This window comes from Chelonia mydas, chromosome 5 (assembly GCF_015237465.2).
Source record: "Chelonia mydas isolate rCheMyd1 chromosome 5, rCheMyd1.pri.v2, whole genome shotgun sequence".
Classification (NCBI taxonomy): domain Eukaryota; kingdom Metazoa; phylum Chordata; order Testudines; family Cheloniidae; genus Chelonia; species Chelonia mydas.
The window spans coordinates 1,290,575-1,303,043 of record NC_051245.2 but is presented as its reverse complement, the minus strand read 5'-3'; the positions used below and the strand labels follow the sequence as shown (position 1 = coordinate 1,303,043).

Here is a 12,469-nt window from a genome sequence, read left to right as displayed (position 1 = left end):
AGCCTGTGAAATTGTATGCCCCAGAAAGGAGAGTTCCGTTTGTCTAAATTTGCATTTGGACCTATTGAGTTTGAGGCCTGCTTTGCTGAGGCAGTTTAGTACAGACTGCAGGTTATTGTCATGCTCCTCCGAAGTATTTCCAAACATGATAATATCATCCAGATAGCACTGAACTCCATGTTGATTCTTCAGAATCAATGACATCATTTTTTGGAAGGCACTTGGGGCAGATGCGAGACCATATGGAACACGTTTAAAACGAAATAGTCCCTCATGTGTCATAAATGCTGGGAGGTCTCTGCTATCTTCATGCAATGTAACCTGGTGGTACACGCTCTGCAAATCAAGAGTAGAAAACATCTTTGCTCCACGGAGTTCTGCAAATGCTTCTTCTATGTGAGGAAGAGGATAGCTGTCAATCACAATAGCTTTATTTGGCTCCCTTAAGTCCACACAAAGGTGAATGCCTCCACCCTTCTTCTGCGTCACTACGACAGGTGAAACCCATTCCGAGGAGTCGATCTCTTCAATAATGTCCTTTTGAACAAGTTTTCTCAGTTCCTCTGAAACAGCTTCCCTGCCTGAAAATGGTAAGCACTGTAACTTCTGTCGTACAGGCATCACATTATTCCGCATTCTACCTTTATGCAGAAACCCATAAGCACAGCCGTGTTTCTCCTCAACTTGGTGTTGGGTCCCAGCTGAAACTGGTGCGTGTACCGCAAGAGTGCTTTGCTGAGGAAGATCAATTCGTCTATTAACTACCCTGAGATTTAAAGCAGCCAATAAATCTCTGCCAAGGATAGGAGTGCCTTTGTGGACAATGTAGAACTCTGCAGTTACACAGCAATCACCAAAAGTAACTATTGGTGGCAGGCAGCCATGTCCTGGAACATGGTTTTTCAAATAGCACACCAAGTGAAGTTTGGGTTGAGTAAGAGGCACATCTTTAAAGTAAGGCAAATAGATGGAATCAGGTAGTATAGATACTGCTGAGCCAGTGTCCAACATTCGCTGAATAGGGTGTGGTTTGCCTGAGGGTATGGCGGAAACGTTTACAGTGCACTTTATCTGTTCTGGAATATGTGCAGTAGTGATTTTGTCCACGCTCAGCACAGTAACATCTGGTATTGTAACTGCATGCACCTGTTGATTGAACTGGCTACTGCGACATACTTGAGCAAAATATCCAATCTTTTTGCAATGATTGCACTGAGCTACTTTTGCTGGACATCCTGTGTAGCTTGCAAGGTGTTGTGGGGATCCTCAGCAAAAACATGCTTTTCTTATATTTTGAATTTGCTGATTTGGTGGTTTTTCTTTAGTTTTCCTCTTGCAATTGTGTGTCTGCCTGGACTGTGCCTCCTGCATCCATGCTTATTATTTTGGCTTCAGCTGTAGCTGACTCAATCTGAGTAGCAATGGTTATTGCTTTTTCTAGTGTAAGTTGTGGTTCTAGAAGTAAGCATTCTCTTACACAAAGCATGGTTGTTTTCTCAATGAGCTGGTCTCTAATCATCTCATCTGCCATATTCCCAAAGTCACAAGTTACAATCAGACTTCTCAGGGAAGCAATATACCGCATTATAGTCTCCCCTGTTTTCTGCTCATGCTGGCGAAATCTGTAGCGATTAACTACTACATTCACTTTTGGCACAAAAAAGTTCTTTAATGCAGTGAGTGCAGTCTCATATTTATCATCTGCAAGGGAAAAAGTGTAAAATATACACTGCCCTTCTACTCCAAGGCAGTGGATTAACAGAGCACGCTTTCTTACTTCAGAAATCTCTGTAGCACTGATTGCAAGCGGATAAGTCTCAAACATATGGATCCAGGTAGCAAAAGCAATTGGAGGCTCACCTGGGCTTTGCAGAAAGGTGCAGGTGGGTTCAGAGGCAGAAGATCCATCCTCGTCGCCAAAATGTTGTATCAACCAGGCAAGCTACTAACAAGCTTCAACAGGACTTTATTTTCAAAGTGGAAACCTCTTTACCAAGCTGCTGCTGCACCCTCGGTAGCTCTCAGGCCACCTCCTCAATTTCCCCCCGCCCCGGTTCCTGGTTCCGGTCCCTTCAGACTCCCAACAGTCAGTGCTCCCAATTCTAATAATTACAAGCAACATCTAAACACCACAAATGCCAGAGCCTCCAGCAGCGGTGACGGAGACTCAGGAACGCTGGGCCGAGGTGGTTCAAACAGCTGGGAGGCGAGTGGGGGCTGCAGCCAGCAGGCAGCCTCCGAACTCACAGTGAGGGGCCCCAGGCGCCGGCCAGCGAGGGGCCGGGCAGAGCGCCCTACAGGCAGCCAGCCAGGGCCAGCCGAGTGCCAGCCCAGCAGCCTTTCCTGGCCCTGCCAGGGGCCCGCCTGTGCCCTACAGCCCTTGGCCAGCGGAGCTGGGGTAGTGTCAGCCCCTCCATGCGCTGACTGGCCCCAACAACGTCTGTGCCAGTGGGCGGGTGCCAGGCGGGCAGTGGGTAGAGGGCCCAAGAAACAGGGCCCCACCCCTCCCCCCATGGGCCCCTCCCCAGAGAGGATTCCCTGACAGGGCCCCCCATGGCTCCCTTCTGATAGGGCCCCCCCGACTGCCCCAGGACAGGGCCCCCCACATTTCCCTGGTAACAGGGCCCCCGACTGCCCTGGAACAGGGCCCCCCCCACATCTCCTTGGTAACAGGGCCCCCGCCTGCCCCGGACAGGGCCCCCAGATGCCCCGGACAGGGCCCCCCATGGCTCCCCAGCGGATCCGTGTTGCTGCTGGGGAGGTTTCCTGAGCTGCAGCCCAAACTCTCCTTTGCTCGGGTTCACCCCCCGCCCGCGCCCTGTGTCGCCCTGAGCCCCCCCCATGGTGCCCCCTGCCCCCCACATCATCACTCCCCACATGCAGCTCCTTCCCTCTCTCCCCTTGCCGGGCGTTTTGTCCCCACAAGCCCCCCACAGCCCGAGTCCCCTACTCACAGCGCACCCCCAGGCCGATGGTGGTGGCCAGGAGGAAGAGGCAGGTCCCCAGCAAGCCGAGGGGCAGGTACCGTGTGCTCCACCAGGGCTCTGCGGGAGAGAACCAGCTGCGTTAACGCGGGGAACCCTGGGCACCAGGTCCCCCATCCCCTTCCCCCGAGAGGGCAGCGTGCCTGGGAACCCAAACCCACGGCCCAGCTCCCCCCTCCGGCCACCCAGGGAATGGGGCTCAGCCCCCCAGGAGGGCAGTGGGAGCCAGGGGAGAGCTCCCAGTGCCGTGGGGCTGCAGGGACACGACCCGCCCGGGCTTAGGCTACCGGCTCCGGTTCCCCCACAGTGCGTGGCTGGCAGCCTGGTGGAGCTCTGCCTGGTGGAGCCCTGCCCGTGCAGTGGGCCACACACCCAGGCTTTGCCCTGTGCTCCTGCCCACCCAGCTGGGGCCTCTGCCCTCACCCAGCCACACTCCCCCATCCCCATCCCCACCAGGAACAGGGACACCCTGCCCAGAGGCCGGGACAGGCTCCTGGGGGCATGGCCAGCACCAGCTGCTGGAGTGCAGGGGAGCGCCCCGTGGGCAGGTCTGGGCTAACCCCAGGTGCTGGGTCATTCCAACCTGATCCCTGAGCCAGCCGGGCGAGGACCCCGCAGACAGAAGAGCCCCAGCAGCCCCCAAGCCCATCCCCGGGGCTGGGTCAGGTATCGCCTGGGGCCTGGCCCAGCCTCCTGGGGAGACAGGGGCCAGTTCACTATAGCGCCCGTCCCTGCCCAAGAAGTCTGTTCTCTCACGTTTGGAGCCTGATGGGGGCCGTGTCGGAGGGGGCTGCGTGGGGGGTCTGAGCTCCTGTGAGCGGGCTCCATGCCCCTTGTGTGGGCTCTCCCCACGCATGCCCCACCAGCCGCTGGATTTCCTCTCTGTGGCCAGGCGGCCTGCTGCAGGCACTGGGCCTGGGGCCTCGTGCCTGGCTGGCTACTCTGGGCGCTCACAGCTCCACTCAGAGCTGGGTGAGCGGCAGGGCCCAGGCCCCAGCCCCTCCGAGCGGCAGGGGGAGGCAGCTCCAGCCGGGCACCCGCAAAGGAGGCTCCAGCGAGCATCGGCCGCAGCAGCTCTGTAGGGCTCCACGCCCCAGGGGCTCTGCAGCCAGCGGGGACACAGGGCACAGCCCTTGTTATCCTATTCGGCAATTCGTTACCATGGCCCGCTTGTGTTGAGGTGTCTGCGGATGTAGGTCATGTACCTGTTATACGTGTAACCCTTCTGCCCGTCAGCGTCGGCAGCCACAAGGGCCGGGTTCAGTATCTGGGGGGTCCGTTTCAATAACACAATGCAACCGGCTCGAGCCCCCACCCAGTGCCCTGGGACAATTACACACCACCCCCTGGGCGCCTCTGAGAGGCAATACTTCCCCTCTCGCAAGCACGGAGTCTGAGTGCAGCCAAAGTCTTTTAACAAAGGAGGGAAACAATGCGGCATTATGTTGGGGAAACACCACCAACAGGATTCATAACACCAACCATGAGCAAAAGACCCACCCCCAAGTGAGTTGGGCAGCGTCCTCTTCCTCTCAGGGTCTTAAGTCCAGCAACCCAAAAGTCACCCAACTCTCAGCCGCTGTCCTTCCTCAGTGCAGCCCCAGAGTTCAGAAGTTCATCCGCAGAGTTCACCTCCCAGCCCAGGTGGAAGGTACGGAGGCACCTTACACGCTCCGCTGCTCAGGGCCAATTGCCTCACTGCTGTGTGGGGTCCTGCCCCAGTCCTCGCCACTAGCCACCCACCAATATGCCCTCAGGGCCACCCCCCACTTAACACAGCTCTCAGTGAGTTCAACTGTTAGCAGAGGAGCCTTGCTGCTAGCACACTGCATAAGCTTCTTGCACTAAAATCTACTTGCCCAGAGCAGATCTCACGCTTAAACCCAGGTCTCACTGATTGCAGCTCAACAGCATTTCACAAGACTCTTATCTGAATCAGCTCTATTATTACACAGTGTGTTTTTTTAACACACACGCACACAGCATTTCAAAGCCAGACTACCACATACAACTACCCCTCCTAAGCCCCAGGCCTGTGGAACCCATGTCCCTTGCCTAGTGAGTGCTTCTCAGTTGAGGGAGAGCCCCTCAGGCATAAAATGCCAAGTACAGTTCTACTGTCCTGGATTCAAATAACCAGGATAACAACACTTTATTACTCCTGCCCCAATAACAAAGAGACTGGGGATCCCACAGCAGGCAAGGTGACCTTTGGGCAAGCAGTCCCATCATGCTAGGCGGGGTGGGTGTGCCCATGCAAATGAGATCAGCCCCTGAAGGCCTTTTCCACAGCTCACCACCAGATGTCAGGGAGAGCTCATTCTGACTCTGCTTACAGAGACCTCGATTCACTGCCACGACACTCTGGTGGTTGGTTGTTCCTGTGGTCAGAAATTCCCCTTAAACCCTCAACTTTCAGCTCCCCAGTACTTGGGGTTTCCGTTGGGCCGTTGATCTCTTCGAAGCTCATAGACCTCAAGACGTACGCTACCTGCAGACGCTAATGTCTTACAGGAGACAGGCCTGTCGGCTGACTATCACTACAGCTGCTAAATATCATGGAGGTGTGACGAAGTGGGACAGTTCTTAATGTTTCCTCTGAATCGTGTGGGGGTGCCTCAGTTTCCCCTAGGCAGTTCTTAAGTCTCTAGGTGGTGGGGTAAGGGTGTATGATCATTGCAGAGCCCTAGAGGGCAGGTGTGTGCAGGGGTCTGGACACAGAGAATGGCCGACACCCTGTTTCCTGGCAATTGATGGCCTGGGCCCTTCCCTCCTGCAAGGTGAGAGCTAAAGGGTTGGAGAACAAAGGAATCAGGTACCTTCCTGGCCCGGGAAAGGGACAAAGCCCAGAGGAGGGGGCGCTGGAGAGAGTTTCAGTTTGGGGCTGGCTGGGGACATGGAGTGAAGGGCAGATGTGGTTGTCTGGCTCACTGCCCCCCAAAATGGACCCAGCTGAGGAGCGGCGGTGAACCAGCTGAGCAGCGGGGAACAGCAGAGCAGCACACAGCAGGAGTTTGCCTGGGAGTTCGCCTGGGGTGAGCCCAGTGAGGCTTACATCTTGCCAGCTTCTCTGAGGAAGCTCATAGTAGGAAGGTGATATGGAAGGGGGGCGTTCAGCTATTGTGACCTGCACTGGATGTGCCATGTTTGTCTTTCTTCCACAGGACAGAAGCGACTTTGTCTGTACAAAGTGCAAGCTGGTCTCCATATTGGAAGAGAAGATTGACGGTCTGGAGCAACAGATATCGACCCTGTGTTGCATACGAGAATCTGAGGATTTCCTGGACAAAAGTCAGAATATGCTTCTACGGGCACAAAGCTCTAAAGATTTAGAGCAGGTTGCACAGCGGAGCCAAGAGGCCAGTGAAGAAGCTTGGCAACATGTGACCTCCAGAAGAAGAAGGGGGAATGTCCGGGTTCCAGCAACGCGGTCACAGGTAACTAACCGCTTTCATGTTCTCTCCACAGGTACCATTGCGGAGAGTGGAGCAGATGATACGTCTGGGGGGAGAAAGCAGAAGGAGACTCTGCTGGTTGGAAGGCATGAGATGCACTGTCCTGAGGTTGGGGGTTCCACGACCACCACTCCCAAGAGAAGGAGGCGGGTGGTGGTGGTTGGGGACTCTATCTTCAGGGGGACTGAGTCATCTATCTGCCGCCCTGACCGGGAAAACAGAGAAGTCTGCTGCTTGCCAGGGGCTAAGATTCGCGATGTGACGGAGAGACTGCTGAGACTCATCAAGCCCTCGGATCGCTACCCCTTCCTGCTTCTCCAAGTGGGCACCAATGATACTGCCAAGAATGACCTTGAGCAGATCACTGCAGATGACGTGGCTCTGGGAAGAAGGATAAAGGAGTTTGAGGCGCAAGTGGTGTTCTCGTCCATCCTCCCCGTGGAAGGAAAAGGCGTGGGTAGGGACCGTCGAATCGTGGAAGTCAACGAATGGCTACGCAGGTGGTGTCGGAGAGAAGGCTTTGGATTCTTTGACCATGGGATGGTGTTCCATGAAGGAGAGTGCTGGGCAGAGACGGGCTCCACCTTACGAGGAGAGGGAAGAGCATCTTCGCGAGCAGGCTGGTTAACCTAGTGAGGAGGGCTTTAAACTAGGTTCACCGGGGGAAGGAGACCAAAGCCCTGAGGTAAGTGGGAAAGCGGGATACCGGAAGGAAACACAGGCAGGAACGTCTGTGAGGGGAGGGCTCCTGCCTCATACTGAGAATGAGGGGCGATCAGCAGGTTATCTCAAGTGCTTATATACGAATGCACAAAGCCTTGGAAACAAGCAGGGAGAACTGGAGGTCCTGGTGATGTCAAGGAACTATGATGTGATTGGAATAACAGAGACTTGGTGGGATAACTCACATGACTGGAGTACTGTCATGGATGGTTATAAACTGTTCAGGAAGGACAGGCAGGGCGGAAAAGGTAGGGGAGTAGCACTGTATGTAAGGGAGCAGTATGACTGCTCAGAGCTCCGGTACGAAACTGCAGAAAAACCTGAGTGTCTATGGATTAAGTTTAGAAGTGTGAGCAACAAGAGTGATGTCGTGGTGAGAGTCTGCTATAGACCACCGGACCAGGGGGATGAGGTGGATGAGGCTTTCTTCCGGCAACTCACGGAAGCTACTAGATCGCATGCCCTGATTCTCATGGGTGACTTTAATTTCCCTGATATCTGCTGGGAGAGCAATACAGCGGTGCATAGACAATCCAGGAAGTTTTTGGAAAATGTAGGGGACAATTTCCTGGTGCAAGTGCTGGAGGAGCCAACTAGGGGGAGAGCTTTTCTTGACCTGATGCTCACAAACCAGGAAGAATTAGTAGGGGAAGCAAAAGTGGATGGGAATCTGGGAGGCAGTGACCATGAGTTGGTTGAGTTCAGGATCCTGACGCAGGGAAGAAAGGTAAGCAGCAGGATACGGACCCTGGACTTCAGGAAAGCAGACTTCGACTCCCTCAGGGAACAGATGGCCAAGATCCCCTGGGGGACTAACATGAAGGGGAAGGGAGTCCAGGAGAGCTGGCTGTATTTCAAGGAATCCCTGTTGAGGTTACAGGGACAAACCATCCCGATGAGTCGAAAGAATAGTAAATATGGCAGGCGACCAGCTTGGCTTAATGGTGAAATCCTAGCGGATCTTAAACATAAAAAAGAAGCTTGCAAGAAGTGGAAGGTTGGACATATGACCAGGGAAGACTATAAAAATATTGCTCGGGCATGTAGGAAAGATATCAGGAGGGCCAAATCGCACCTGGAGCTGCAGCTAGCAAGAGATGTCAAGAGTAACAAGAAGGGTTTCTTCAGGTATGTTGGCAACAAGAAGAAAGCCAAGGAAAGTGTGGGCCCCTTACTGAATGAGGGAGGCAACCTAGTGACAGAGGATGTGGAAAAAGCTAATGTACTCAATGCTTTTTTTGCCTCTGTCTTCACTAACAAGGTCAGCTCCCAGACTACTGCACTGGGCAGCACAGCATGGGGAGGAGGTGACCAGCCCTCTGTGGAGAAAGAGGTGGTTAGGGACTATTTAGAAAAGCTGGACGTGCACAAGTCCATGGGGCCAGACGCATTGCATCCGAGAGTGCTAAAGGAGTTGGCGGATGTGATTGCAGAGCCATTGGCCATTATCTTTGAAAACTCATGGCGATCGGGGGAGGTCCTGGATGACTGGAAAAAGGCTAATGTAGTGCCCATCTTTAAAAAAGGGAAGAAGGAGGATCCTGGGAACTACAGGCCAGTCAGCCTCACCTCAGTCCCCGGAAAAATCATGGAGCAGGTCCTCAAGGAATCAATCCTGAAGCACTTACATGAGAGGAAAGTGATCAGGAACAGTCAGCATGGATTCACCAAGGGAAGGTCATGCCTGACTAATCTAATCGCCTTCTATGATGAGATTACTGGTTGTGTGGATGAAGGGAAAGCAGTGGATGTATTGTTTCTTGACTTTAGCAAAGCTTTTGACACGGTCTCCCACAGTATTCTTGCCAGCAAGTTAAAGAAGTATGGGCTGGATGAATGCACTATAAGGTGGGTAGAAAGTTGGCTAGATTGTCGGGCTCAACGGGTAGTGATCAATGGCTCCATGTCTAGTTGGCAGCCGGTATCAAGTGGAGTGCCCCAGGGGTCGGTCCTGGGGCTGGTTTTGTTCGATATCTTCATAAATGATCTGGAGGATGGCGTGGATTGCACCCTCAGCAAGTTTGCAGATGACACTAAACGGGGAGGAGAGGTAGATACGCTGGAGGACAGGGATAGGATACAGAGGGACCTAGACAAATTGGAGGATTGGGCCAAAAGAAATCTGATGAGGTTCAACAAGGACAAGTGCAGAGTCCTGCACTTAGGATGGAAGAACCCCATACACCGCTACAGACTAGGGACCCAGTGGCTCGGCAGCAGTTCTGCGGAAAAGGACCTAGGGGTTACAGTGGACGAGAAGCTGGATAGGAGTCAACAGTGTGCCCTTGTTGCCAAGAAGGCCAATGGCATTTTGGGATGTATAAGTAGGGGCATTGCCAGCAGATCGAGGGATGTGATCGTTCCCCTCTATTCGACATTGGTGAGGCCTCATCTGGAGTACTGTGTCCAGTTTTGGGCCCCACACTACAAGAAGGATGTGGATAAATTGGAAAGCATCCAGCGGAGGGCAACAAAAATGATTAGGGGTCTGGAACACATGACTTATGAGGAGAGGCTGAGGGAACTGGGGATGTTTAGTCTGCAGAAGAGAAGAATGAGTTGGGATTTGATAGCTGCTTTCAACTACCTGGGAGGTGGTTCCAGAGAGGATGGTTCTAGACTATTCTCAGTGGTAGAAGAGGACAGGACAAGGAGTAATGGTCTCAAGTTGCAGTGGGGGAGGTTTAGGTTGGATATTAGGAAAAAAATTTTCACTAGGAGGGTGGTGAAACACTCGAATGCGTTACCTAGGGAGGTGGTGGAATCTCTTTCCTTAGAAGTTTTTAAGGTCAGGCTTGACAAAGCCCTGGCTGGGATGATTTAATTGGGGAATGGTCCTGCTTTGAGCAGGGGGTTGGACTAGATGACCTCCTGAGGTCCCTTCCAACCCTGATATTCTATGATTCTATGGGTCCTGTTCTCTGCACCTACTAGCTCTGTGTTAGACCATGTTCCTGTCGTCTAATAAACCTTCTGTTTTACTGGCTGGCTGAGAGTCACGTCTGACGGCGGAGTTGGGGGGCAGGACCCTCTGGCTTCCCCAGGACCCCGCCTGTGTGGACTCGCTGTGGGAAGCGCACGGAGGGGCAGAGGATGCTGAATGCTCCGAGGTCAGACCCAGGAAGGTGGAAACCGGGTGAGCTGTGTGTCCTGCAGACAGGCTGCTCCCCAAGAGGAGACTTCCCCCGAGTCCTGACTGGCTTCATGGGGAGCAGTTCCCAAGCATCACCCAGGGACTCCGTGACACCTGCCCGGCTTGCTCCCCCCGGGACCCCTGGGCTAGGGGCAGGGCGAACAGCCACACACTCACCTTTGCTCTGCTCCGCCCCTTGCCCCCGCCTCACCTCCCCAGGCTGGGCCAGCTGGATGTTCTCGTAGGTGAGCTCTGCCTCCTCCTCGTCTGCGGGCGCTGCAGGGAGAGGGCGCTGGTTAGTCTGCAGCCTGGCTCCGGGCAGGGGGCGGCACCACGCAGGGGCAGGTCAGCTCTTACCTGCCTCCCGCGACCTGGAGCACACGCTGCTCCCCACAGGGGCCTTCACGAACTTCAGGTCGGCATAAACGACGCTCTGGGCCATCTGGGAGCCGGCTGCAGCTCCGGGGCTCGCTGGGGAGGGGCTGGCAGTGCCTGCGCTGTGCTGGCTGGAGAGGGACCGGCTGTGTCCGCGGCGCCGGCTGTGCGGGGACCGGCTGTGTCCGCGGCACCGGCTGTGGAGGAACCGGCTATGTGCGCGGTGCTGGCTGTGCGGGAACCGGCTGTGTCCGCGGCGCTGGCTGTGGAGGGACCGGCTGTGTCCGCGGCGCTGGCTGTGTGGGAACCGGCTGTGTCCGCGGCGCTGGCTGTGCGGGAACCAGCTGTGTCCGCGGTGCCGGCTGTGGAGGAACCGGCTGTGTCCGCGGCGCTGGCTGTGCGGGAACCGGCTGTGTCTGCAGCGCCGGCTGTGTTGGGACCGGCTGTGTCCACAGCTCCGGCTGTGGGGAACCGGCTGTGTCCGCAGCGCTGGCTGTGGGGGGACCGGCTGTGCCCGCGGTGCCAGCTGTGGGGGGACCGGCTGTGCCTGCGGCGCTGGCTGTGGGGGGACCGGCTGTGCCTGTGGCGCTGGCTGTGGGGGAACCGGCTGTGTCCGCGGTGCCGGCTGTGGGGGGACCGGCTGTGCCCGCGGTGCCGGCTGTGGGGGGACCGGCTGTGCCTGCGGCGCTGGCTGTGGAGGGACCGGCTGTGCCCGCGGCACCGGCTGTGGGGAACCGGCTGTGTCCGCGGCGCCGGCTGTGGGGGAACCGGCTGTGTCCGCGGCGCCGGCTGTGGGGGGACCGGCTGTGTCCGCGGTGCCGGCTGTGGGGGGACTGGCTGTGTCTGCGGCGCTGGCTGTGGAGGGACCGGCTGTGTCCGCGGCGCTGGCTGTGGAGGAACCGGCTGTGCCTGCAGCGCTGGCTGTGGAGGGACCGGCTGTGCCCGCGGTGCCGGCTGTGGAGGGACCGGCTGTGTCCGCGGCGCCGGCTGTGGAGGGACCGGCTGTGCCCGCGGTGCCGGCTGTGGAGGGACCGGCTGTGTCCGCGGCGCTGGCTGTGGAGGAACCGGCTGTGTCCGCGGCGCCGGCTGTGCGGGAACCGGCTGTGCCCACGGCGCTCGCAGGGGAGCTAGCTCACTCGCTCTGTGGCAGAAGAAAAGGGATCTCACAGACAGCAGGAAGCAGAAGTTTGCATAGAGCTGGGAGTAGGTGGGGCCGGCCAAAGGCAGACGGGCTCTTGCCAGCAGCCAACTTCTCTTTTACTTTCTCCAAGCAGAGAAAGTCCCAACCCCCCTCTGGAGCTAATGAACTTACAGGAGCAGGCTGGAGGGGCTGGAGCGATTCACCCCACGCTCTGTACGGAGATGCCCAGCCTGCCAGAGGCAGAGTTGGTCCATACCCCACCGGGGTTACCGGGGAGGGGCCTTTGTGGCTGGGTGACTCTGGGGAGAGCAGAGCAGCTTGTCTGCTGGCAAGAGCTGCAGCATTGATTTACCACCCCTGGCCACGTGCAAGGCGCTGCTCAGACAGGGACGGAGACGCTGTCCCTGCCCTGGGAGCTACGCTCGGCACTGGCTCCATGCAGAGGGCAGGGTGCTGGGAAGAGGAGCCTGTGGCTTGGCCTGTGGTTGAAGCTGGAGACTTTGTGAGTCGCTGCCATGCAGGGCTGGGGCCGACGCTGACCCATCTGCCAGCCTGTCTCTGTCGGTTCAGAGCGTGACGACGTCACCCCGAACGCCGTGCCATGCTGGCAAAGCCCCACGTGGATGCGGTTATCCCGGCTCCAGGGGCCGAAGCCGGA

The 12,469-nt window shown here is 56.4% G+C and overlaps 1 protein-coding gene across 1 annotated transcript in view; it reads right to left on the bottom strand.

Annotated features, from left to right (window-relative positions):
- The window catches only part of LOC119566738 (B-cell differentiation antigen CD72-like), a 38,045-nt gene extending 26,260 nt beyond the window's left edge, over positions 1-11,785 (bottom strand). Inside the window, exons 1-3 of the mRNA XM_037903189.2 lie at positions 10,653-11,785; positions 10,473-10,571; positions 2,955-3,044 (exon numbers count right to left, since the gene is read on the bottom strand). Of these exons, the coding sequence (XP_037759117.1) occupies positions 2,955-3,044; positions 10,473-10,571; positions 10,653-10,737 (274 nt within the window). The 5' untranslated portion in view covers positions 10,738-11,785. The remainder of the gene's footprint in view (positions 1-2,954; positions 3,045-10,472; positions 10,572-10,652) is intronic.
- Positions 11,786-12,469: the final 684 nt, after the last annotated feature.